The sequence below is a fragment of the Acipenser ruthenus genome, chromosome 54 (assembly GCF_902713425.1).
Source record: "Acipenser ruthenus chromosome 54, fAciRut3.2 maternal haplotype, whole genome shotgun sequence".
Lineage (NCBI taxonomy): Eukaryota > Metazoa > Chordata > Actinopteri > Acipenseriformes > Acipenseridae > Acipenser > Acipenser ruthenus.
The window spans coordinates 789,521-817,337 of NC_081242.1; the positions used below are offsets into that span (position 1 = coordinate 789,521).

At 46.4% G+C, this 27,817-nt stretch overlaps 1 protein-coding gene across 1 annotated transcript in view; it reads left to right on the forward strand.

Moving 5' to 3' along the window:
- Positions 1-26,362, forward strand: part of LOC131723243 (autism susceptibility gene 2 protein homolog) — a 26,534-nt gene extending 172 nt beyond the window's left edge. Inside the window, exons 1-19 of the mRNA XM_059016866.1 lie at positions 1-2,608; positions 4,606-4,812; positions 5,172-5,207; positions 7,282-7,311; positions 8,197-8,245; positions 8,632-9,008; positions 9,780-10,030; positions 10,644-10,654; positions 11,684-11,973; positions 12,499-12,543; positions 13,920-14,015; positions 14,475-14,543; positions 16,607-16,645; positions 17,844-17,915; positions 20,182-20,314; positions 20,757-20,837; positions 22,785-22,874; positions 23,306-23,537; positions 23,937-26,362. The exon at positions 1-2,608 is cut by the window's left edge and continues 172 nt beyond it. Coding sequence (XP_058872849.1) covers positions 2,288-2,608; positions 4,606-4,812; positions 5,172-5,207; positions 7,282-7,311; positions 8,197-8,245; positions 8,632-9,008; positions 9,780-10,030; positions 10,644-10,654; positions 11,684-11,973; positions 12,499-12,543; positions 13,920-14,015; positions 14,475-14,543; positions 16,607-16,645; positions 17,844-17,915; positions 20,182-20,314; positions 20,757-20,837; positions 22,785-22,874; positions 23,306-23,537; positions 23,937-25,890 — 4,383 coding nt within the window. The 5' untranslated portion in view covers positions 1-2,287 and the 3' untranslated portion in view covers positions 25,891-26,362. The remainder of the gene's footprint in view (positions 2,609-4,605; positions 4,813-5,171; positions 5,208-7,281; positions 7,312-8,196; positions 8,246-8,631; positions 9,009-9,779; positions 10,031-10,643; positions 10,655-11,683; positions 11,974-12,498; positions 12,544-13,919; positions 14,016-14,474; positions 14,544-16,606; positions 16,646-17,843; positions 17,916-20,181; positions 20,315-20,756; positions 20,838-22,784; positions 22,875-23,305; positions 23,538-23,936) is intronic.
- Positions 26,363-27,817: the final 1,455 nt, after the last annotated feature.

Consider the following 27,817-nt stretch of genomic DNA (forward strand, 5'->3'; position numbering starts at 1 on the left):
GGACGGAGCTTTTTTTGGGGGGGTGGGTGGGGGGGAAATAAAAACGCAGCGACCCCTTTCGTTTTTAAACCTCTTTACGTTATCGCTTTACTGGAAAAGCGGGCGCGTTTGTTTGTTTGGTCTGGTGACAATACAAATACAGTACGAAAAAAAGAAAATGACGCTACCCCGGGGTCGTGGGGCTAACACCGTCTGTGAGTGACTGGTAGTGAGCGAAAACAAAAAAAAAAAACAAAAAAAAAAAAAAAAAAGAAGACGGCAGAAGACGGCAACCATTTTGGAGAGAGAAAAAAGAAATAAAACAAAAGAAAAACCAAAAAAAATAAAAACGAGAGACGTTGTGTTGTGTGGATTATACAGGGACGGCAGGACCCGCCGCCGTCGTTAACCGTTTTGTGTTTTTTTTTTCCCGCTGACCGCCTCGTATTTATACCCACACGACGAGGGAGGGCTCGAGCTGTCCGCGAGTCTCCATATTGTTCCCGAGGAGCGAGAAGCAAGTGGGGCACGCGCTGGCCGTTCTCTAAAAAGCTGTTAAAGGCGCAGGACGCCGCTGTGGAGGGAGGGAGGGAGAGAGATACACAAAAATACTGAAGAGAAAAGAGGGATTTACTGTCAAAAAGGGAAAGAAATTGGTGTCTCTTTCAAGCAACAAGACTTTTTTTAATATATATATATAAATAACCTCGAAAAGGACCACTGTGGGAAGAAAAAAACAAATCAAAACAGTGTTTTCCTGGCAAACCTCTCCGCTGCCTCTCTCTGTGTTTGTATACAGATCAGCCCTCACAAAGCGTCTCGTTTTAAAGCTGTTTATTGAATTGGATGTGTTTGTCCCTAAATCTTACAATATTTTAATTTTTTTTTTTCATCAATCACCTCCACACCTCTGTTTTGTCCTCATCAAAATAAACTACCACGGGAAACGTTAGCCGCCCAAACTCCCTCCCCCCCCTTCAGTTCAATGACTTTTTGGATTTTAATGAAAAATAAACTAAATATATAATATACATATATATCTTTTTTTTTTTTTACTTTTGAGGAGAGGGGGGGGAGGGAGGAAATTAAAAAAAAAAACGAAACTGTTTATGACGGGGACCACACCTGGCTATTTAAAGATTAGAAATTTCTTAGTTCGGGCGCTTTCTACACACTCTGTTGAATCTTAGGTAGTGAAATCAACACGAATATTATAATAATTAGTCGTAGTATTTTAATTATTACTATTTTTTTTTAAAAAAACCGAGGCGCCGTTTCCTTTTTCAAACGTGTGAGACGCCGTCTGTCTCTGAATCACACAGATACTTAATTGAGCCCGCAGACGTACCAGTTATTAATAAACTGTTTATAATATTATTAACATCGGTGACAGAGAAGTAACACAAATAATAACGCTTAAACAACGTGTTTGGTGTGACTGCGTGCAATTTCACTTTAAATAATAATAAATAAATGTGTTTTAAAAAAAAAAAATCGAACAGAAACATAAATAAATACATTTAACACCATTGCAACCTGGCCAAGTGTATCCATTTTACGTAAAATAACTGTATTGTTTGCAAACAAATAATTAGTGAGACAAAAAAAGGTTTAATTTATTATTTATTTTTATTGTTTGCTTTCTTTAAAATCTGAGGTGGGAGAGAAATAAGGCGATACTTGTTTTCTGCGGGCCTGGCGGCTGTTGTCGATTGAAGGGGGAAAAAAAAAATATATATAAAATAATTAAAAACCGAGAGAGACACACTCGGAGGAAATACATCTAGAATATTCTTTTTTTTATAATTTATACAAAACACAACACACGCACAGAATTAACCTCGGCGTGGTAGGTTGTGTGTTTTGTCCACAAAAAAAAACGACAACAAAACAAGAGTCGTATTTTTTAATAATGCCGGATAAGCCTTCCTGTCGTGTCGACCCGGGTATAAATCGTGTTTTTATACGTCTGTGGTGCTATTTTCTATCAAACTTAGTTACACAACAAAATAAATGACCCTATTCTGGGATGTGGCTTTAAAAAAATTAAATAAATAAATAAATAAAAACACACACACACACACACACACAAAGCACAAGAAGAACGAGAAGGAGTTCTTGTTAAGTTGCTGGATTTTAAATATCAGTATTTGGTTTTAAAACTGGTCCGCTTTAGGGGTTTTTCAAAGGATATACAAAATAAGACCCTCAAGTTTTTTAATTATTTTTTTTTGGGGGGGGGTGGGAGGTGGGGGCTCAGAAGTTGAAAAGACGTTTATTATTATAACGAGAGAGGAAGTTGAACACGATGGAAGGCCCTTGTCGAAGCAGCGGCTCTCGGCAGAGCCGGAGATCCCGGTCTCAGCGCGACCGGGAGCGGCGGAGGAGGAGATCAGGCCTCGGCGAAACGCGGGCCTACTCCCCGTCCTCTGGTTCGGAGCTGGAGGGAGCCGCGGGACCGGGAGCTGGGCCGGGAGGACTCGGGCTCGGCGGGGAGGATAGCAGGCCCGCAGCCCATAACAATAGGCCTAGACCGCCGCGGCGGAGGAAGCGAGAGTCGGTGTCGTCCGAGGAAGATCTCATTGACTGCTTCGCCATTGCCAGCTTCATTTCCCTGGAAGCTTTGGAGGTGAGAGGGGTAAAAAAAAACAAAAAAAAAAAAACGCTTTTGTGTTTTATTACAAAGTGTAAACATATTTTGTTGTATTTATGAAGTGTAGACTTTGTGTTTGTATACCCTGGTCGTTATCTTCATCGTGATAACTAAACAGTGCCTCCTAATAGTTTACTAATTTTATATATTTATAAATATATATTTGAGCTCAAAGAGCCATTTTATTTATAATATGAGCCTCGCACAATTGCCAAATTACTTCTTAAATAAATAAATAAATAAATAAATAAAAACTAGGGGTTTGTGAGTTACGTTGACGTACGTGCGTTTGTAAACGAGTTATTTATCTAAGATAATTTTACTTCTGTAAATTATTAGTTTTCTCATTGTGAGGTACGTTGTTTACCCATCAGTCACACATATAGACTGCCGTTTTAAATGTGTGAACTCCCTGTCAGTGTGGTTTTTAAAAAACAAAATACTGATGTCATAAACACGACTGCCTCCTTTTAACGTGTGTTTCTTCTCTGGATCGTTTTAGTTTTTCCAGATTACGTTTTCTCTTTGATTTAGGGAAGCCACTGCCCCGCCCCCACTCTGTGCCACAGGGATTAGGGACCCCACATCCTGACACCCCCACACTGTAGATTCACTCTCCCTGTGCAGACAGGCAGGCTCGCTGATCCAGCGGGTAAAGAAAGGGAGTCTTCATACCAGGAGGTTCAAATCCTGGCTCAGCCACTGACTGCGTGCATGCGTGTGTGTGTGCGTGTGACCCTGAGCAAGTCACTTCACCTCCTTGTGCTCCGTCCTTCAGATGAGACGTCAAACAAACAAGCTCCTATTGGAAGTGACTCTGCAGCAGCCACTGACTCCCTGTGTGTGTGTGTGTGACCCTGAGCAAGTCACTTCACCTCCTTGTGCTCCGTCCTTCGGATGAGACGTCAAACAAACGAGCTCCTATTGGAAGTGACTCTGCAGCAGCAGCAGTTGTTGATGCTGCAGAGTTCACCCCCCCCCTAGTCTCTGTAAATCGCTTTGGATAAAAGCGTCTGCTAAATAACTCATTATTAATAATAATAATAATAATAATAATAATATGCATTGCAATACGCATCACTTTTTAATAATGCATAATTTATTTATTTATATAGCACCACTCGCCAGTTGGTAACCGGAGAGCTGTACAAGGCAAAAATAACTAAGATTTAAATAATCATTTCAAGCCTATTCTTGTGGTGTTAAATACACGCCCTTAAGATGAGATGAGGTTTGCGTTTCATACCAGATACAAAACACACACACACACTTCTTCACCCAAGCACCGCTGTGCTGTGGTCTTGTTGTCTCTACCCCACAAGACGATGCAGTGTGTGGCAGAGATAGGGGTGAGGCGATTCGGAGACGCCCCCGTGTGTCGCTGCACCCCTGATTAAGGACAGGGCGGTCCGTGGCGTGCTGTACAAGGAGATAAGACAAAACTGGGTCTTAATACCTGTGCTTGACCTCCGTATTTTTCTTTTTTTTTATAGAGGGGGTGCAATTCAATATGTTAACAAGGGAACATTATTCAGCAGCTTTCATTGGACTCTATGAAGCTGAGGGAGTTCATTCTATATAGAGGGTGTGCAATTCAATATGTTAACAAGGGAACATTATTCAGCAGCTTTCATTGGACTCTATGAAGCTGAGGGAGTTCATTCTATATAGAGGGGGTGGAATTCAATATGTTAACAAGGGAACATTATTCAGCAGCTTTCACTGCACTCTATGAAGCTGAGGGAGTTCATTCTATATAGAGGGTGTGCAATTCAATATGTTAACAAGGGAACATTATTCAGCAGCTTTCATTGGACTCTATGAAGCTGAGAGAGTTCATTCTGTAGGGTGAGGATGCCAGGCTTTTGTCCACAGCTGTATTTTTGTGTTTTTTAGGGAATACAAATCTCTTAATATCTCTTTCCCTCCTCCTCCTCCTCCTCCTCCTCCTCCCTCTCTTTTTTTCCTCCCAGAAGGACTCGGTCCAGAAGCCTTCGGAGCGAGCCCAGCTTTGGGAACGCCGCAGTGGAAAGAGGAAGCGACCGGAAGAGAACGGGCCGGGCTCGGACCTGGGAGAGAGGAGGGGGGGAGGCAGCACGGACAGGGAGCGAGAGAGAGCCAATGGGATGGGAGAGCCTGACAGGAGAGCCAAAAGGAGGAGGAGAAGGAGGAGGAGAGAGGTACAAGCGATGGGAATCAGACTCCTATTCCACAGCAGTGTGATCCATTCCAGGTTTTGCTACCAGCTTGATCAGCCCCCAGTGTGTCTAGCTAAGAAGCTCAGGTGTGTCTGATTATTAAACTCCTAGCGAAACCAGGACTGGATCACACTGCTGTGCAGCGGGAGTCTGATTCCCATCCCTGTGATGATGGTAGTGATTATTACAGGGGATGGAAAAAAGCGATTTTGCTTAAAAAGTTCATGCGAGAAAAGGGTTTTAAAACAAAACCAAATGTAAGCTTGTTTTTGTATTGGTATTTGGTGTGTAATAATCATTTCAAAAAAACATTTTTTTTTTTTTTTTCTTATATAATACAGGGGTCCGGTCCTGCCTTTTTAGAAAACGGTTATATTGTAAGTATGTGTGTAACCAGGGGTAGGGGGTTGGGGAGTTGGGGGGTTGGGGGGTTGGGGGGTAGGGGGGTAGGGGGGAGGGGGGGGGGAGGTGGGGAGGTGGGTGGAGTCAGGAAGGAAAGCACTGATTGGCTGTGGCAGGTAGCGAGTCCAAAGGCGTGAAAGAATGTCCTTTGCAAACTGTCCTGATGGAATCAGAGCTAGGCAACTCTGTGTGGGCAGCAGTGTGGAGTAGTGTTTAGGGCTCTGGATTCTTGACCAGAGGGTCGTGGGTTCAATCCCAGGTAGGGGGGACACTGCTGCTGTACCCTTGAGCAAGGTACTTTACCTAGATTGCTCTAGTAAAAAACCCAACTGTATAAATGGGTAATTGTATGTAAAAATAATGTGGTATCTTGTAACAATTGTAAGTCGCCCTGGATAAGGGCGTCTGCTAAGAAATAAATAATAATAATAATAACTCTACAAAACCAAGCCATCCTGACCCTAACCCAATACTTAACCATTAAGAATCATCTGAAGCCCTGAAGACAGTTTCTAGTGGATATTTCTGTGTGCTGCAGTGAGTCTGAGAGGTGTTTGCTTTAAATTCTTCCTGAGGGAAACGCAGCAGCGTTGAGGGGTGGGGTGGGGTGGTCAGTTGCTCCTAAAATTCTAGGTCCTAAAATGTTTTGGGCTGTAGCTGTATGCTTCTGTGTAAGCACCTGTGATTTATCAAGGCTTGGATTATTTAGAATAAAGCACAGTTAACGTGGGTGTAGCTGTTTCAATCAATCAATCAATCAATCAATCAATCAATCAGTATTGATTTTGTGTATCGCCTTTCGTAGTGGACCACTGTCACAAAGCACTTTACAAGATAGTGAGGAACAACGCATAATACATTAAATACAGTGAAATACAGTGAAATACAGGGCACAGGACATTAAATACAAACAGTAAAAAACAATGCAAATACATTAAATACAGGCATAACACATTATTATTATTATTATTATTATTATTTATTTCTTAGCAGACGCCCTTATCCAGGGCGACTTACAATCGTAAGCAAATACATTTCAAGTGTTACAATACAAGTAATACAATAAGAGCAAGAAATACAATAACTTTTGTTCAAGTGTGACAAACCACAATTCAATAATACAGCAGATAATAGTGATAGTTACATCAGGATATGATTAAATAGTGATAGTTACATCAGGATGTGATTAAATACAAAATACTACAGTTTAAACACTTGGCAGATTACAGTATTCTGAAGTACAGGATTAAATGCAGTAAAATAGGGGGCAGATAAGAGCAAAATAAAGCACTTTACATGAAGGGTGATAGTGTCCCAGGATACAAACAGAGGAGTTCTACAGGTGCTGTTTGAAGAGGTGAGTCTTAAGGAGGCACTGGAATGTGGTCAGGGACTGGGCAGTCCTGACATCTGTAGGAAGGTCATTCCACCACTGCGAGGGTGGAGAAGGAGCGGGCTCTGGAGGCAGGGGAGCGTAGCGGAGGTAGAGCCAGTCTTCTAGTGCAGGCGGAGCGGAGAGGTCGAGTGGGGGTGTAGGGAGAGATGAGGGTCTGGAGGTAGCTGGGTGCAGTCTGGTCAAGGCATCTGTAGGCTAATACAAGAGTCTTGAATGCAAGGATGTGAATTTTAAACATTGTGGATGCGTGTGTCACACAGAATCGATAAGCGAGTGAAAAACCTGAAATAGCAATTAACTAATAACAGAGATCAGGCTTAGAGAGCAGGGAAAGCGAGAGAACAAGTGGGTCTTGAGAGCTGATTTGAAGCGAGCGACTGTGGGAGCCGCACGCTCTGGAGCTGGGAGAGAGCTCCGGAGAGTCGGGGGGGGGGGGGGGGGGCTGCGAAGCTGTAGGTTCGTTCTCAGAGTGCGGTTCGCTTTTGCTTGGGGATGACAAGCAGGCCAGAGTTCGGAGGATCTCATCTTGCGTGTAGGGGCATCTTATTTTTTTAGTGCAACTGGGTTTGGAATTAGAAATTACTGCGGTGTCATTGAAATTCAAGTTTTATCCAACAGTTGTTTTGTTTCTTCTTCCCCCCCCCCCCCCACAGTGCGACACGGAGAGTGACTCCGATGACAAGGTAAGGGTCTTGCGAAAAAGCCTAGTTTGTGATGGTTGCCGTTTTACCCCATTTTTGTCCCGATGGAGCTCTCCGCAGAAATCAGGTGATGGCAATCGTGTTAGAGCAGCGATCCGAACAGATCCCAAGCTGCTGTTTCTTAATTCTCTCTGAACGGTGAATCAGCCCCCGATCCACACCAGAGACCCTCGCCCGATTGTCAGCCCCCCTGATTTCTGAGGAGAGATCCGTCCCGATAATCTGATAATCGGTTTGTGCTGCAATAGAGCTTTTGTGTTTTATATTGTTAGAATGTGTGCAGTTTTGGATATTTTGTGTGTGTGTGTGTGTGTGTGTCTGTCTGTCTGTTTGCAGCTCTGGCCAAAAGTTTTGCATCACCCCCCCTCTATATAGAGTGAACTAATTTTGCTTCATAGAGTCCAATGAAAGCTGCTGAATAATGTTCCCTTGTTAACATATTGAATTGCACCCCCTCTATATAGAATGAACTCCCTCAGCTTCATAGAGTCCAATGAAAGCTGCTGAATAATGTTCCCTTGTTAACATACTGAATTCCACACCCTGCGCTTTGTAGTTTTCCCAGATACATAAAACGAAAAACTGACAAAATGCGACATTTCTGAAATCTAACATGAAATAATCACTGTACTGCTATGATGGCTTCCGCGATATCATTTTGTAGTTTCTCATTGATTACAACATGATGTTAAATAAAAGATCTAAATTATGTTCATATTTTTTTGAATTTTTTTTTATAATTATGTCTCAATCCTAAAATTCTAGGTGATGCAAAACTTTTGGCCAGAGTTTCATCTGTCTGTCGGTTGGTCTACACTGGAATTTTTTTTTTTTTTGATTCACTGTGTGGTTTTCTTCTGTTTTCAGGCCTCTGAGAGTGAGCTGGATCACTCCTTCACGGTCTCCACGAGCAGAAGTAAGTGTCTCTCCTCTCGTTCACAGCAGGGATGGGAATCAGACTCCTATTGCACAGCAGTGTGATCCATTCCAGGTTTTACTACCAGCTTGATCAGCCCCCAGTGTGTCTAGCTAACAAGCTCAGGTGTGTCTGATTATTAAACTCCTAGTGAAACCAGGACTGGATCACCCTGCTGTGCAGCGGGAGTCTGATTCCCATCCTTGTGTGTCAGTATTAGTATTATTGGTCAGTATTCGCGGTCAGTGGTCAGCAACTGATTTCTACAGATCTGTATCGTGCCACACGACTGACCCCCCCCCCCCCCCCCCCCCCCAAATACAAGCCCACAATGTAAATTTCTGTTTGTATTTATTTATTAATTTATTAATCTGTTTTGTCTGTAGTTCCAGAGACGGCGGGGAATGGTCTGACCCCTCACGACCTCGCCCCCCGCCTCTCCGTCACCCCGAGGGTATCGGGGATCCAGCGCAGCCAAGAGAGGAACCGCGAAGCTGACGGCAGACTGCCGAAAGAACCCCCGGGCCTGCCGCTGAGCAGGCGCCTTCACCCCTCCTCTCCCTCGCTGCCCAAAGAGGCACGGAGAGGTGGGGACAAACCTTCCCCCTCGCCCAACTACCACGGGGGGCCAGACCCAGGTCCGGACCCCCACACACCCCCCGTCCAACCCCAGCCAGGGGAATCGCTCCACCCCCCAGCCCAGATCCCACGGCAAGGGCCTCCTACAGCACCCCTTCAGCGCAGGACTCGGGTTCAACAACAGGTTAGTAAAGCTTAGAGATGGATTGAGACTGGAAATGACTCTCTATTCAGCTGTTAGACAGATATCTAAAATGATATATATAGATATATATCTATCTATATGTATATATGTGTGTGTGTGTGTATATATAAAATATATATATAATGTATATTAACTATCGCTTTGTAGTTTTCCATATACTTAATGAAAGTACATATATATATATATATAATTTTAGTTCCGAGCCAGCTGGCCTACATATTAATAATAATAATAATATTATTTTATTTCTTAGATGCCCTTATCCAGGGCGACTTACAATTGTTACAAGATATCACATTATTTTTACATACAATTCCCCATTTATACAGTTGGGTTTTTACTGGAGCAATCTAGGTAAAGTACCTTGCTCAAGGGTACAGCAGCAGTGTCCCCCCCACCTGGGATTGAACCCACAACCCTCCGGTCAAGAGTCCAGAGCCCTGACCGCTACTCCTCACTGCTGCCTGTGTGTGTGTGTGTGTGTGTGTGTTTGTGTGTGTGTGTAATATATATTATTCACGCAGACGCATTTATTTGTATTTATAAACACAAATTGTTTTGCCAAGGATAACCTGATAAAAAATTATGTACCAGTGTTTGTCGACCTATTAAAAATCACAATGGACGAACAGAATAACTCTCTCTTCCCTCTCTCTCTCTCTCTCTCTCTTACCTCCCTCCCTCCCTGTCTCTCCACCACCCCCTCTCCCTCTCCCCATCTCTCCACCCCCCCTCTCCTGTCTCTCACAGCCGGAGCAGCACTCCCTCAAAGACCCCCACCTCCTCCTCCTCTTCCAGCTCCAACCAGCTGTCTCTCCACCGGCCCTCCACCCCTTCCGGTTTGGCGCTGTCGCTCAACCCCCCCTTCCCGGGGGGGCTGCGGCCCCCCTCTCACCCCGGAGGGGGTCTCTTCGCCCCCTCGCCCGGCCTGCCCCCCCCTCCTCCCTTGCTGCAGGTGGCCGGGCATGCTACATCTGCAGCGGCGGCCTCTGTGTTCTCAGGTAAGGGGCTTCGCCTCACGGAGCCACTACAGGGTGGGGAGGTGAACTAGGATGCAGCAGTGACACATTAGACACACTGTGGGGCTGATCAACTGGATAAATTAATAATAGATAGATATAATTTAGATGAGACAGTTTTCAAAACATTTTTTGTTTTTAAAAAAAAATATATATACAATTATTATTATTATTATTAATTTCGTAGCAGACACCCTTATCCTGGGCGACTTACAATTGTTACAAGATATCACATTATTTTTACATACAATTCCCCATTTATACAGTTGTGTTTTTACTGGAGCAATCTAGGTAAAGTACCTTGCTCAAGGGTACAGCAGCAGTGTCCCCCACCTGGGACTGAACCCACGACCCTCCGGTCAAGAGTCCAGAGCCCTAACCACTACTCCACACTGCTGCTAATTATTATTATTATTATTATTATTATTATTATTATTATTATTATTATTATTATCATCATCATAAAGCAGGCTTTGCTCGTTTGCTGGGGGGTTGCTAAATGTAATATGTTTTTCAGGTGGGCAGCAGATTGTAATTGTTCTGTAACTTCAGTTATTGTGTTTGAGTTTCATCTCTCCCCTCCCCTCACACCCAGACCTCTCTGTAGTTCAGAATAGAGCATCTCCAACTATATGAGAATCCATGCAAAGTCCTCGTGAAAACACTGCAGACTACAAACGTGTGTTTTTTTTTGTGTGTGAAGAGAGAGAGAGAGCTAGACAGATAGACAGCCACAGAGAGACAGGTAATACAAGGCTCTTCATGGGCTAGCTCCGACTTATCTGTCAGATCTTTTATCTTTTTACACACCCACTCGCAACCTCCGCTCTGCTGATCTCACACTGCTGTGTGTCCCGCCTGTTCGCCTGCGCTCTATGGGCGACAGGGCCTCCTGTTGCTCTGCCCCCAAATTATGGAACTTTGTTCCACTAGAGATCAGGGACTCGGCTTCTTTGAGTGTTTTTTAAAGCTAATTTAAAGACTTTCTTTTTTAGAAAGGCGTTTTTATGATTTTGTTTGATTTCCTTGTGCTTTTTTATGTATAATATTTTTTTATTTATTGTTGTACTGTTAAGTGTGAAGCGCTCTGAGATGATTGCTTTTAAGGGCACTATACAAAATAGTTTATTATTATTATTATTATTATTATTATTATTATTATTATTATTATTATTATTATAATAGATAAGACAGCCAGAGAGACATAGACAGAGAGAGAGAGAGAGACAGCTAGAGGTGTGTCTAAATACAATCACTCTGTCTTTGATTTTTCACAAGAGACAGAGACAGAGACAGCTAGCTAGTGGTGTAGAGCTGGAGAGTTATTTAGCAGACGCTTTTATCCAAAGCGACTTGCAGAGACTAGGGGGGTGAACTCTGCATCATCAACAACTGCTGCTGCTGCTGCTGCTGCAGAGTCACTTCCAATAGGAGCTTGTTTGTTTGACGTCTCATCCGAAGGACAGAGCACAAGGAGGTGAAGTGACTTGCTCAGGGTCACACACACGCACGCACACACACACACACACAGACAGAGGGAGTCAGTTGCTGAGCTGGGATTTGACCCACCGGTAGCAGATACACACAGATCTCATTTCTCTCTGTCCTTCTCCCTCCCTCTCTTTGGTTTTCCAGAGCAGGACCTGATCCGACAGGAGCTGAACTCTCGCTTCCTCACCTCCCAGTCGGGGGGAGGGGGCGGGGCTGAGCGGGCGGGGGGCGGAGCCGGTGGGGAGGGGAGGGGCCCGGCAGCCCCTGCCGCCGGCCCCCCCGGGTCTGGGACAGCCTCCGGCCCGCTGGCGTTCCAGTATCACCAGCATAACCACCAGCACCAACACACCCACACCCACCAGCACTATACCCCCTTCCTGCCTCCCAGCGCCGCCGCCACTGCTGTGGTACAGAACACCCCCGCCTCCCCCATGGTACGTGCCAACCCTATTGTGTACTGCTGGTCTGCGCTCCGGGCATACCAACTCAAAACAGGTGGTGGTGGTGGTGGGGGGGGGGGGGTGATGTAAAGTCCTCATGAACACTGTAAGTGAATGTTTGCTTTTGTCTGTCTGGGTGAGTAGACAGACCGATAGCCAGACAGACAGACTGCTAGACAAACTGTAGCCACCATTGTACCAAACACCCCCATGCCCCAGATGGTACGTACCAACCCCAGTGTACTGCTGCTCTACACTCCGGGCATACCAACTCAAAATGGGGGTGGGTGGGGGGAGGGTGTTGAGTCAATGTAAAGTCCTCATAAATATGTTTTTGTGCGTCTGTCTCGGTGAGTTTGAGTGTTACAGGGTTAGGGTTAAAATGCAAGATTGATATTTAAATAATATTTAGATTAGAATATGTGAGCTGGGCCACGCTTTTGGCTGTGGTTGGTTTATTAATAATCGTTGTATTGTCAGATTGTGAAGCTCACTGTTTCGTTGGCTTTTAATTTGCAGTTCGATAAGTACCCTGGGAAAATGGACGGGCTGTACCGACACAATGTGAGTACGAGCGCTTTTATCATTGTTTTTTTATTTTCTAAAGCTAAAAAGTGTAGACCGATTACTGAGAGATTTAGTTTCTTTCTTTCTCTCTCCTCTCCTCTCATCCTTCTCTTCCTCTCTGTCTCCTCTGTATCCTTTCTCCCCCCACTCTCCCTCCCCCTTCCCCTCTCTCTCTCCTCTTCTCTCCCTCTTTCCCCTCTCTCCTCTTCTCCTCTCCTCTCTCTCCCCCTTTCCCTCTCTCTCTCCTCTTCTCTCCCCCTTTCCCTCTCTCTCTCCTCTTCTCTCCCCCTTTCCCTCTCTCTCTCCTCTTCTCTCCCCCTTTCCCTCTCTCTCTCCTCTTCTCTCCCCCTTTCCCCTCTCTCTCTCCTCTTCTCTCCCCCTTTCCCCTCTCTCTCTCCTCTTCTCTCCCCCTTTCCCCTCTCTCTCTCCTCTTCTCTCCCCCTTTCCCCTCTCTCTCTCCTCTTCTCCTCTCCTCTTCTCTCCCCCTTCCACTCTCTCTCTCCTCTCCCCCTCCCCTCTCTCCTCTTCTCTCCCCCTTCCCCTCTCTCTCTCCTCTTCTCCTCTCCTCTTCTCTCCCCCTTCCCCTCTCTCTCTCTCCTCTTCTCTCCCCCTTTCCCCTCTCTCTCTCCTCCTCTCCCCCTCCCCTCTCTCTTCTTCTCCCCCTTTCCCCTCTCTCCTCTTCTCCTCTCCCCCTTTCCCCTCTCTCCTCTTCTCTCTCCTCCTTTCCTTCTCTGCTCTTACTCACTCTCTTGAATAAAGTTTATGCAGACAAATCTGTACAGTAACGCATTGGCTACCATTGCATATCAGAGCCCACACAAAGGAAAAACATAACTGGACAGTCATACTTTTTTGGTTTGTTATTCAAGTTTTTTAAACTCCCAACCATTAAAAAAAAAAAAAAAAAAAAATGCCTTTGATTTTATATAACCCTCGTGGTTATTTTTTAATTAGAATAACAAATAGGGCTATTTAATACCTGCTGTTTTTAAAAATAAATAAATACAAATACTTAGAGGCAGTTATGTGTTTTAGCACAGCCCTAATATTGATAGTCACTCTGCTAATGTCTGTGTCTCTCTGTCTGTCTGTGTGCGTCTCTCTGTCTGTGTGTCTGTCTGTCTGTCTGTCTGTCTGTCTGTGTGTGTGTGTCTCTCTCTCTGTCTATCTGTGTGTGTGTGTGTGTCTCTGTCTGTGTGTCTCTCTCTCTCGGTCTCTCTCTCTGTCTGTGTGTGTCTCTCTGTCTGTGTGTGTGTGTGTGTCTGTGTGTGTCTCTCTGTCTGTGTGTGTGTCTCTGTCTCTGTCTCTGTCTGTGTCTGTCTGTGTGTGTGTGTCTGTGTGTGTCTCTGTGTGTGTATGTGTTTGTGTTGCAGTTCTACCCAACCTATCCACCCTCAGTATCTGGGCTCCCGCCAGTGCTGCCACCTGCTGGAACCTTCAGCTCACTGCAGGGAGCCTTTCAACCAAAGGTAAGTATTCAAGGGAGGGGGGTCAATACTGACCACTGACCAGTGATACTGACCACTAATACTGACACACAGGGCTGGGAATCAGACTCCCGCTGCACAGCAGTGTGATCCAGTCCCTGGTTTCACTAGGAGTTTAATAATAAGACACACCTGAGCTTGTTAGCTAGACACTGGGGGGCTGATCAAGCTGGTAGTAAAACCTGGAATGGATCACACAGCTGCTTGGGTTTGTGCGGGTCGCTGCTCTCCACAGAGTCTTAGAGAGAAGCAGCGATGAGTTTGACGAGAGGAAATGAGATTGATTGTAAATGCCTTCCTTTTAAGAAACGAATACAGTTTAAATTTGAAATTTCATGTCGGTTTTATTATTTATTATTAACTGGTCAATAAAGCGGGCCAGTCTTTCTCAGTGTTTTTTTTTTGGTAGAGATGTTAAACGTGGCCCCGCCTCTCTTTCAGACAACCAATCAGGAGATAGCGGCGAGATTGGGGGCGGTGCCTCACCCCTTACAGCAGAAAGACCCACGCGTGAGTGACTGACAGATTAGAATTTGCTTAAGTATGAGCAAGGATTTTTCAAACGTTCTGCAATCCATGTTTTATTTATTCTTTTATTCCTCTTGTAATTTTTGTCTTGTCGTTTTTTGTTTTTAATTAAAATCTGGCTTTGAGAAGCTTGTCTGGAGAATGTTACCTGGCAGGCGCCAATGTAATCTGCCATCTTAAAACTGAGGCCAAAAGTTTAGCATCACCAAGGCATTGTGTGAAGTCTTTGGAAAGCCCAAATCCTGCGCTTTCGAATGACGTTGGGACCTGAACGGCACCTTTAGAAGCCACCGAGTAATTGGCCAGAAACGAAACTCCGGGATCTGTTGACTCATGTCACATGACTTGGGCCTGAGCTGCGGTTTGCTGTAGTTTCGCTTTGCAGCGTGCACCTTCCAGTGAACTAGATTATTATTATTATTATTATTATTATTATTATTATTATTATTAGTTTATTTAGCAGACGCCTTTATCCAAGGCGACTTAGAGACTAGGGTGTGTGAACGATGCATCAGCTGCAGAGTCACTTACAACTACGTCTCACCCGAAAGACGGAGCACAAGGAGGTTAAGTGACTTGCTCAGGGTCACACAGTGAGTCAGTGGCTGAGGTGGGATTTGAACTGGGGACCTCCTGGTTACAAGCCCTTTTCTTTAACCACTGGACCACACTGCCTCCCTCTAAAGCTGCACTTTCCAGTGAACTAGATAGGTATCTGTTCTGGTTCCAGAGATATTCTCTCGAATGCCAGGCCCACGGACTGACCTAGTGTAATATATGAGTTTTAAGGGGTTCATTAAAATAAATTAAAGAAATTAGATAGATAGATAGATAGCAGTGTGGAGTAGTGGTTAGGGCTCTGGACTCTTAACTGGAGGGTCGTGGGTTCAATCCCAGGTGGGGGACACTGCTGCTGTACCCTTGAGCAAGGTACTTTACCTAGATTGCTCCAGTAAAAACCCAACTGTATAAATGGGGAATTGTATGTAAAAATAATGTGATCTCTTGTAACAATTGTAAGTCGCCCTGGATAAGGACGTCTGCTAAGAAATAAATAATAATAATAGATAGATTGATACATAATTTAGATCTTTTTAGACAGTTTTCAAAAACAATTTTTGCTTAAATTTTAAAAAAAAAAAACGGCTTGGGCTTTGTAACCAGGAGGTCCCTGGTTCAAATCTCGGCTCAGATGCTGACTCCCTGTGTGTGTGTGTGTGTGTGTGTGTGTGTGTGTGTGACCCTGAGCAAGTCACTTTACCTCCTTGTGCTCCGTCCTTCGGATGAGACGCTGTCTATCAAGAACATTTCTTTACATACTGCTGCCTCCTACCAACGAAAAACAGAACTGCAGACTGTAGCCGCGTATATTCTGCCTATTGAGTTAACATAGCACGTCAAAAACGAACGCACAGAGAAGCCCCTGCGGGTTACAAAATTGGACTCTCTTGCGCCCCCACAAAGTCTACTGGAATGAAGCCGTAATAGCAGCTTTCATTGGACTCTATGAAGCTGAGGGAGTTCATTCTATATAGAGGGTGTGCAATTCAATATGTTAACAAGGGAACATTATTCAGCAGCTTTCACTGGACTCTATGAAGCTGAGGGAGTTCATTCTATATAGAGGGTGTGCAATTCAATATGTTAACAAGGGAACATTATTCAGCAGCTTTCATTGGACTCTATGAAGCTGAGGGAGTTCATTCTATATAGAGGGTGAGGGTGCAAAACTTCTGGCCAGAGCTGTATTAGGGGCAGGTTGAAAAATCTGACTGTCGCATGATTAGAAGGGAATGGAGCAGGCTGTGTGCCCAGCAGTTAGGATTCTACAATCGTGCTTCTCAAAGGCAGATTCACAGAGAATATATATATATATATATATATATATATATATGAAAATAACTCGGAATTAGGAAAACGGACGATTTTTTTTTTATTATTATTATTTTTTTTTTTTTAATTATATTTAATTTAGTTTTTAATTGAAAATTAAAGACAGTCCGGTCTCTCTTTTAAACTCTTGTGTTTGTGTTTTTCATTGCCAGCTCACAGATCCATTCAGGGCTGCATTACGAGTGAGTAATGTAAGTAAATTCTAATTATTATTATTATTATTATTATTATTATTATTATTATTATTATTATTAGTGGTAGTATTAAAAATCATCCAATCTACCTACCTGAGTCATGGTTTACTTCAATTTATATTTTTTAGCTCTCTTACACAGACACATGGATCGATTTGTCTACAGCTCTGGCCAAAAGTTTTGCATCACCTAGAATTTAAGGATTGAGACGTTTTAATTAAAAAAAAGAAACTGTAAAGATAATTTATTTAACATCGTGTAATCAAAGAGAAACTACAAAGTGATCTAAAAAAAAAGTCTACCGGAAGCCATCATAGCAGTCCAGTAGAATTTCATGTTAGATTTCAGAAATGTCACATTTTGTCAGTTTTTCATTTTATGTATATGGGAAAACTACAAAGCAGTGTGGAATTCAATATGTTAACAAGGGAACATTATTCAGCAGCTTTCATTGGACTCTATGAAGCTGAGGGAGTTCATTCTATATAGAGGGGGTGGAATTCAATATGTTAACAAGGGAACATTATTCAGCAGCTTTCATTGGACTCTATGAAGCTGAGGGAGTTCATTCTATATAGAGGGTGTGCAATTCAATATGTTAACAAGGGAACATTATTCAGCAGCTTTCATTGGACTCTATGAAGCTGAGGGAGTTCATTCTATATAGAGGGTGTGCAATTCAATATGTTAACAAGGGAACATTATTCAACAGCTTTCATTGGACTCTATGAAGCTGAGGGAGTTCATTCTATATAGAGGGGGTGGAATTCAATATGTTAACAAGGGAACATTATTCAGCAGCTTTCATTGGACTCTATGAAGCTGAGGGAGTTCATTCTATATAGAGGGTGTGCAATTCAATATGTTAACAAGGGAACATTATTCAGCAGCTTTCATTGGACTCTATGAAGCTGAGGGAGTTCATTCTATATAGAGGGGGTGCAATTCAATATGTTAACGAGGTCTACAGGGTGATGATGCTAAACTTTTGGCCAGAGCTGTGTATAGATAGATAGCTAGCTAGCTAGATAAAGATGTGTGTGTAGAAATAGGTAGTGTCAGATATAGTGAGATAGTGTACAGAGAGCAGTGTGGGTTTAAGAGTGTAAGTGAACTCTCTCTCTCTCTCTCTCTCTCTCTCTCTCTCTCTCCTTTCTCTGTTCTCTCTCTCTCTCTCTCTTTCTCTCTTTCTCAGAAACCTGGGAAATGGTGTGCAATGCACGTAAGAGTAGCATGGATGATTCTGCGGCATCAGGAGAAAGTGAAGGTACCGTTAAAACACACACAGAGACAGACGCGCGGACGCAGAGACACGCTGAGACACACACAGACAGACGCGCGGACGCAGAGACACACACAGAGAGACACTCACACACACAGAGACAGGCGCGCGGACGCAGAGACACACACAGAGAGACACTCACACACACACAGAGACAGACGCGCGGACGCAGAGACACACACAGAGAGACACTCACACACACACAGAGACAGGTGCGCGGACGCAGAGACACACACACAGACAGGTGCGCGGACGCAGAGACACACACAGAGAGACACTCACACACACACAGACAGGCGCGCGGACGCAGAGACACACACAGAGAGACACTCACACACACAGAGACAGACGCGCGGACGCAGAGACACACACAGAGAGACACTCACACACACACAGAGACAGGCGCGCGGACGCAGAGACACACACAGAGAGACACTCACACACACACAGAGACAGACGCGCGGACGCAGAGACACACACAGAGAGACACTCACACACACAGAGACAGGCGCGCGGACGCAGAGACACACACAGAGAGACATTCACACACACAGAGACAGACGCGCGGACGCAGAGACACACACAGAGAGACACTCACACACACACAGAGACAGACGCGCGGACGCAGAGACACACACAGAGAGACACTCACACACACAGAGACAGGCGCGCGGACGCAGAGACACACACAGAGAGACATTCACACACACAGAGACAGACGCGCGGACGCAGAGACACACACAGAGAGACACTCACACACACACAGAGACAGACGCGCGGACGCAGAGACACACACAGAGAGACACTCACACACACAGAGACAGGCGCGCGGACGCAGAGACACACACAGAGAGACATTCACACACACAGAGACAGACGCGCGGACGCAGAGACACACACAGAGAGACACTCACAGAGAGACACTCACACACACAGACAGGTGCGCGGACGCAGAGACACACACAGAGAGACACTCACACACACACAGACAGGCGCGCGGACGCAGAGACACGCTGAGACACACTGACAAGAGACTCGCACAGACAGAGAGACACCCAGACACACACACAGACGCACAGAGATATACAGACACACACACAGAGACGCACAGAGATATACAGACACACACACAGGGACACACAGAGATATACAGACACACTCACAGAGATACACAGATACACAGACACACACACAGAGACACACAGAGATATACAGACACACAGAGACACACAGAGATATACAAACACGCACGCAGGTGCGTTTGTTGACCGTGCTTGAGAGTTTGTTGCATTGACTCATGTACAGTGCAGCTTTCCTGTTCAATGCAGTCTGTCAATCAGACCAGTACTGACACACAGGAAGAATCACACCCTGTATCACTCTCTCTCACTCACTCACTCACTCACTCTCATTGATGAATGAATTCACCAGCGCACAAGTTTGGGGTTTCTCAGTTGGTTGAGGGTTAGGGGTTCTAGCCTTGACTAACCCCAGTGTAATGGCTGAGTGAAGGAGGCGTTTTGGCATTTCATTAAGATGTGTGTGTTTTTTTTCCCCCCCTCCATCTCCTACCTCACTCCTACCCCTCTCCTTACCCATCCTATCTCCCCTCCTTCCTCCCTCTCTCTCTCTCTCTCTCTCCTCGCATCTCTCCACCTCTCTCCTTTCACCTTCTCTCTCGTTCTCGCTCTCTCACTCCCTTTCCTTCCTCTCCCCCGCTCTCTCTCTCTCTCTCTCTCTCTCTCACTCCCATCTCCCCCTGTCTCTCTCCCATCTCCCCCTGTCTCTCTCCCTCTCTCCTCCCCCTCTCCCTTCCATCTCCCCCTGTCTCTCCACCCTGTCTCTCCTCCCTCTCTCCCTCTCTCTCCTCGCATCTCTCCACCTCTCCTTTCACCTTCTCTCTCTTTCTCGCTCTCACTCCCTTTCCTTCCTCTCCCCCGCTCTCTCTCTCCCATCTCCCCCTGTCTCTCTCCCTCTCTCCTCCCTCTCTCTCTCTCTCCCATCTCCCCCTGTCTCTCTCCCTCTCTCCTCCCTCTCTCTCTCTCTCCCATCTCCCCCTGTCTCTCTCCCTCTCTCCTCCCTCTCTCTCTCTCCCATCTCCCCCTGTCTCTCTCCCTCTCTCCTCCCTCTCTCCCTCTCTCTCCTCGCATCTCTCCACCTCTCCTTTCACCTTATCGCTCTCTCTCTCTCTTTCTCTCTCTCTCTCTCTCTCTCTCTCTCTCTCTCCTCCCCTTCTTCCTCCTCCTCTCAGCACATGCAGGCTGATCCTCACAAGCCTGATTTCCGGAATGACCTCATCACCCGAGTCCCAGGCTCCGGGTCCGTGGGCCCGCTCTCCAGCGCTCACGATCTCTCCCGCCCCTCCACCCTCTTCTCTGCCAGCGGTGAGTACTAAAAATATCAATTCCACAGAAGGGAGCTGATTTTAAAAAAATAAATAAATAAAAGGAATCTGAGAAATTTGAATTGAAAAACCTCTCTCTGACTCTGTCTCTCTGTCTCTGTCTCTCTGTTTCTGTTGCTCTCTCTCGCACTGTCTCTCTCTCTCTGTCTCTCTCTCTGTCTTTCTCTCTCTGTCTTTCTCTCTCTGTCTCTCTCTCTCTCTCTGTCTCTCTCTCTCTCTGTCTCTCTCTCTCTCTGTCTCTCTCTCTCTGTCTCTCTGTCTGTCTCTCTCTCTGTCTCTCTCTGTCTCTCTCTGTCTCTCTGTCTCTCTCTGTCTCTGTCTCTCTCTGTCTCTCTCTCTCTCTCTCTCTCTGTCTCTCTGTCTCTCTCTCTCTCTCTCTCTCTGTCTCAATTTGTTTCTGTCCTTGCTCATGATTTTTTTAGGGGCGGTCCATCATGGCTCCTCCCCCTTCGCCCCTCCTGCCGGACCCCTGAACTCATTCCTAAACCCGCCCTCACACCTAGGTAAGCAGTCTGTTTGACCCCGCCCCCAACTCTTCCCCAACCTGAGATTGGGTTGGAGGTGTTATTGGTGGGGTTGGTATTTGTGGGGTTGGGGGTGTTATTGGTGGGGTTGGTATTTGTGGGGTTGGGGGTGTTATTGGTGGGGTTGGTATTTGTGGGGTTGGGGTTGGTATTTGTGGGGTTGGGGGTGTTATTGGTGGGGTTGGGGTTGATGGGGTTGGGTTGGTATTGGTGGGGTTGATGTTGGGGTTGGTGGGGTTGTTATTGTTGTGGTTGATGTTGGGGTTGGTATTGATGGGGTTGTTGGGGTTGGTATTGATGGGGTTGGTATTGATGGGGTTGTTGAGGTTGGTATTGATGGGGTTGGTGGGGTTGTTGGGGTTGGTATTGATGGGGTTGTTGGGGTTGGTATTGATGGGGTTGTTGGGATTGGTATTGATGGGGTTGTTGGGGTTGGTATTGATGGGGTTGTTGGGGTTGGTATTGATGGGGTTGGTATTGATGGGGTTGTTGGGGTTGGTATTGATGGGGTTTTTGGGGTTGGTATTGATGGGGTTGTTGGGGTTGGTATTGATGGGGTTGTTGGGGTTGGTATTGATGGGGTTGTTGGGGTTGGTATTGATGGGGTTGGTATTGTTGGGGTTGGTATTGATGGGGTTGGGGTTGGTATTGATGGGGTTGTTGGGGTTGGTATTGATGGGGTTGGGGTTGGTATTGATGGGGTTGTTGGGGTTGGTATTGATGGGGTTGGTATTGATGGGGTTGGTATTGATGGGGTTGTTGAGGTTGGTATTGATGGGGTTGGTATTGATGGGGTTGTTGGGGTTGGTATTGATGGGGTTTTTGGGGTTGGTATTGATGGGGTTGTTGGGGTTGGTATTGATGGGGTTGTTGGGGTTGGTATTGATGGGGTTGTGGTTGGTATTGATGGGGTTGTTGGGGTTGGTATTGATGGGGTTGTTGGGGTTGGTATTGATGGGGTTGTTGGGGTTGGTATTGATGGGGTTGTTGGGGTTGGTATTGATGGGGTTGTTGGGGTTGGTATTGATGGGGTTGTTGGGGTTGGTATTGATGGGGTTGGGGTTGGTATTGATGGGGTTGTTGGGGTTGGTATTGATGGGGTTGTTGGGGTTGGTATTGATGGGGTTGTTGGGGTTGGTATTGATGGGGTTGTTGGGGTTGGTATTGATGGGGTTGGGGTTGGTATTGATGGGGTTGGTATTGATGGGGTTGTTGGGGTTGGTATTGATGGGGTGGTTGGGGTTGGTATTGATGGGGTTGTTGGGGTTGGTATTGATGGGGTGGTTGGGGTTGGTATTGATGGGGTTGTTGCGGTTGGTATTGATGGGGTTGTTGGGGTTGGTATTGATGGGGTTGTTGGGGTTGGTATTGATGGGGTTGGGGTTGGTATTGATGGGGTTGTTGGGGTTGGTATTGATGGGGTTGGTATTGATGGGGTTGATGTTGGGGTTGGTATTGATGGGGTTGTTGGGGTTGGTATTGATGGGGTTGTTGGGGTTGGTATTGATGGGGTTGGTATTGATGGGGTTGGGGTTGGTATTGATGGGGTTGGTATTGATGGGGTTGTTGGGGTTGGTATTGATGGGGTTGTTGGGGTTGGTATTGATGGGGTTGTGGTTGGTATTGTTGGGGTTGGTATTGATGGGGTTGGTATTGATGGGGTTGTTGGGGTTGGTATTGATGGGGTTGTTGGGGTTGGTATTGATGGGGTTGTGGTTGGTATTGTTGGGGTTGGTATTGTTGGGGTTGGTATTGATGGGGTTGTTGGGGTTGGTATTGATGGGGTTGTTGGGGTTGGTATTGATGGGGTTGGGGTTGGTATTGATGGGGTTGATGTTGGGGTTGATGGGGTTGGTATTGTTGGGGTTGGTATTGGTGGGGTTTATAGGCTTAGGGAGCGCTGGTACTAATTGAGTCCCTTTCCAGTTTCAGATCCGTTCGGACGCAGTCCCACCTACACCCCCCTGGGATCCCTGGGGAATGCAGCCTTTGGGGGGCTGGGGAGCCCCAATATAAGTGAGCAACAGCGGCTTATTAACCTACGCTTTACACCAGAGAGGGGAGAGAGAGATGACATTATTATTATTATTATTATTATTATTATTATTATTATGACGCTTTTATCCAAAGCAACTTACAAATACAAGGGGAGAAAGGGGGCTTGATACCAGGAGATTCAAATCCCGGCTCAGCCACGGACTCCCTGTGTGTGTGTGAGAGACCCTGAGCAAGTCACTTCACCTCCTTGTGCTCCGTCCTTCGGATGAGACGTCAAACAAACGAGGTCCTATTGGAAGTGACTCTGCAGCAGCAGCAGCAGCAGCAGTTGTTGATGATGCAGAGTTCACCCCCGTAGTCTTTGTAAGTCGCTTTGGATAAAAGCGTCTGCTAAAATGACTATTATTATTGTTGTTGTTGTTGTATTTCTATTGATTTTGTCCCTGCAGCTCCCAGCTCCATGTTTGCTCACAAGGATGTTCCTGGGGGATCTCAAGGGTTCAGCAACCCCCACGATCCGTGGAACAGGCTGCACCGCGCCCCTGCCTCCTTCCCCACCGCCCCCACCTGGCCCAAAGGGGGCGACGCCGAGCGGGGGGGCAGCAGCAGCAGCTCCGTCGACCGGGAGAGAGAGAGGGAGCGAGAGAACGAGAAGAGGGTGATCAAGGATGAGAAAGAGAGGTGAGGAGGAGGGGAAAAAAACAAAATCCAGACAAGATATTCACAGCAGTGTGATCCAGTCCTGGTTTCACTAGGAGTTTAATAATCAGACACAGCTGAGCTTGTTAGCTAGACACACTGGGGGCTGATCAAGCTGGTAGTAAAACCTGGAATGGATCACACTGCTGTGGAATAGGAGTCTGATTCCCATCCCTGCAATAACAAAGCTGGTTATCAACACAGGGATGAGAATAAGACTCCCGTTGCACAGCAGTGTGATCCAGTCCTGGTTTCACTAGGAGTTTAATAATCAGACACGCCTGAGTTTATTACCTAGACACACTGGGGGGCTGATCAAGCTGTATATTGACCGGTCTCTGGTATCCTCTCTCTTTACAATTTTTTTATTCTCTTCCCCAGGGATGGTGTTTACGGTCGTCACCCAGTCCGGAGGTCTCCTGTCACCCCAAACCAAAAGTGTGCCCCCCCTACCTCCACCCCCCCCTGCAGCTCAGCAGTGTCCCACAGCAATGGTCACGCAGTCGCGGAGGAGGAAAAGAGAGGAGGAGGAGGAGGAGGAGGGGGGAGAGACTCGAGAGAGCACAGCCGGGACAGAGACAGAGAGAGGCTCAAAATCAAAGAGCAACAGCAAAAGAACCCGAACACACTTCAGAACGACAGTCGTCACCTCCCTCAGTCCGGACAGCCGAGACCCGCTCTGCCCGACAACCCAGAGAATTCGGGACCAGCCATTCCTACCTCTTCCTCTTTCTCAAACGCTACTTCTAGTTCTGTCTCGGTCAAAGAGCACGTGGGACTCTTGGGGAGAGAGGGAGGCGGCAAACTGTCTAGCTCCGCCAATCCGTTGCCTTTATCGTCCTCGTCCTCGTCTGCTCCCGCCCCCGTGAATTCGGTCAGAGAGAACGGTGGACGACCCGACCCTCCGACGTCCGTGGGTCCGGCTGGGGAGAAGGAGAGGGAGAAAAATCGTGATCACAAATCCCCCAAGGATCAATCGCTGGACCCCAAGAAAGCCGAAACCTGTCCCGTCGCCAACGCTACAACCACCCCCACCCCCCCTCCTCCTCCTCCTCCTCCTCCTCCTCCTCCCAGTCCCCCTCCCTCCCTCCTCCCCATCCCGCTGATCAAAGTCAAAGAGGAACGCAAAGAAGAGCCCATCCCCGTCCCTCCCTCTCACCCCCCACCCCCACCCCCGGCTCCCACACCCCCGTCCCTGGCTCCTCTCTCCTTCGACCGGCCCAGCAGTCGAGGGACCCTCCTCTCCTCCCACCCCCTCCCTCTGTCCCAGCTGCACCCCAGCCTTCATCCGCTACCCAACCAAGGTACCAACCCCAGCCTGGGCTCCAACCACAACCCCTCAATCGCAGCTGCTATGGGACTCAAATTCAGTCCGGTTTTGGCTCATCACCACCCAGCAGCAGCCGCCTCTTCCTCCGCCTCCTCCTCCACTTCATCGCACCCCCTCAGCTCTCTCTCGATGCTGGAGAGGACCAGGGCGCTGGGGGCAGCCTACCTTGGAGGGCAGGTCCTGGCTCGCCCGTCCCACCATCACCACCACCACCACCATCATTCCCCCCACCAGTATCCCCACTCCGCCACATCCTTCTCGTGGAGTCTTCAAGAAGTCATGCAGCAGCAGCAGCAGCAGCAGCAGCAGCTGGCCCACCAGGCCCACCAGAGACGAGAGATGGTTTTAAGAGACCCCCAAATCGCGCGGTTCTTCGCCGCCGCGGCCCAACAGCGGTTTTATGAGCAGGAGAGGGTGGGGTACGTCCGAGATGAGTTCGGGGGGCTGGTGGTCGACCGGCACCCCCACTCCCTGCCCGCGCACCACCACCACCACCACCCCCTGCACCCCCTCCATCATCCCCACCACCACCACCACCACGAGAGAGTGGGCGGGGCACCTGGCTCCTCCTCTTCCTCTTCCTCTGCCTCCTCGTCCGCCATCCTGAACACAGCTGCCTTGCTGGAGGAGAACGAAAGGGCTCAGATTCTGAGGGAGGATTTCGAGCGGGCGCGGTTTTATGGGGTGCAGGCGGTCACAGCCCTGGGCTCCCCGCACCACCCCCACCCCCACCTCCAGACCCCCTCCCTGTTCACCAGGCTGGCTCCCGGGACCTTGTACAGCCACCCTCACCATCACCCCCACCAGAACGGACTGCTCTCCAAGACCCCTCCCTCCATGGTGGGGCCCCCCCCGCCTCTCATCCCCTCAGGGGGGGCAGGGAACGGCGCCGGGCCCCCCAGGAGCGGCGGGGGGTCCCCGCGGGACAGCAGGTGCACCCCGCTTCCCGGGGAGGAGAGGGGAGGAGGCCTCTACAGCAGCCAGAAGGGCAGAGATTCCAGATAGGGAATTCTAGAGGCAAACGGACAGAAATGGAAAAAGCCTTTTTGGATTATTTCTCTCCCCCCCCCCTCACTGTACATATTTATATATCACAACTAGCAAGTGGACACAGACACACACACACACAGAAACACACACACACACACACACACAGACAGACAGAAAGAGACAGACAGACAGAAAGAGACAGACAGACAGAAAGAGACAGACAGACAGAAAGAGACAGACAGACAGAGAGACAGACAGACAGAAAGAGACAGACAGACAGAAAGAGACACAGACAGACAGAAAAGAGACAGACAGAAAAGACAGAAACACACACACAGACAGACAGACAGACAGAAAGAGACAGACAGACAGACAGACAGAAAGAGACAGACAGACAGAAAGACAGACAAAGACACAGACAGAAAGACAAACAGAAAGACAGACAGAAAGAGACAGACAGACAGAAAGAGACACAGACAGAAACACACACACACACTCACACAGACAGAAACACACACACACACAAACTGAACTCCAGTGCTTTTGGGTGGGTGGGTGAGCAGGGGGGGGATGAAATTTTAAAAAAAAGAAACATACAAAAAAGAATCAAATTTCAAAGACTGTTTTGTACATTTTTTTTTTTTTAAGGGATGGGATTTTAAAGCAATGCATTATTTTGATTCTGTGACTTTTAAAAAATATATATATACATTTCTCCCTTCTCCTCCTCCTCCTATGATTTAATTTAATATTTTCTCCTGTGTCTTTCTCTCTCTCTCTCTCTCTCTCCTTTGTCTGCAGTTTATTATTATTATTATTATTATTATTATTATTATTATTATTAATATTATTTGGTTTCGAATTGTATTTTGTAAGATATGTATGTTTTTAGAACTGAGCCTTCTCTATTTAGGATTGAGCTAGTGGGTGTGGATGTGGGGGGGGGGGAGGGGGGGGGCTCTTATTTTTGGAGGGTGTTTTTGTAAAACCTTACAGACTATCAATGAAAGGGCCACTAAAAATCACCCCACTGCCTTCTGTTACCCCGTTCCTGTGTTAGTTATTAAAAAGACAGAGACTGAGAAAAAAAACCAGCACACTCTCTGGGCTTTCTTTTGAGTTTCTATTTATTATTATTATTATTATTATTATTATTATTATTAGGCAGACGCCCTTATCCCAGGCGACTCACACAGGCGTCACAGGGCAGCCCAGAGTTACAATTCAAGCTCCATATTTAAACACAGTGGAGTTTACAGTGTTTTTTTTTGTTATAATTTGGTTTTGAATTGTATTTTGTAAAGATGCGATATGTTTTTGAAGATCAATAAGAGTTTCTCTCTTGGTCTTGTTTATTTGGTTACACATGAGGTTCCCTCCTCATCGTCACTTTTGTTTAGAGTTCTTGAAGCGCTGAGGGTACTTTTTAAAATCACATTTATTGTACAGCTCTGGCGAAAGGTTTTGCATTGCCTTGAATTTTAGGGGTGAGATGTTATTTAAAAAAGGAAAAAATAATATTTATGTGTGTGTGTGTAATTATATATATATATATATATATATATATATATATATATATATATATATAAGGAAGGAGGCTGTAATATGTAGATTAGATTAGAGTTCATTCTATATAGAGGGTGTGCAATTCAATATGTTAACAAGGGAACATTATTCAGCAGCTTTCATTGGACTCTATGAAGCTGAGGGAGTTCATTCTATATAGAGGGGGTGCAATTCAATATGTTAACAAGGGAACATTATTCAGCAGCTTTCATTGGACTCTATGAAGCTGAGGGAGTTCATTCTATATAGAGGGTGTGCAATTCAATATGTTAACAAGGGAACATTATTCAGCAGCTTTCATTGGACTCTGTGAAGCTGAGGGAGTTCATTCTATATAGAGGGTGTGCAATTCAATATGTTAACAAGGGAACATTAT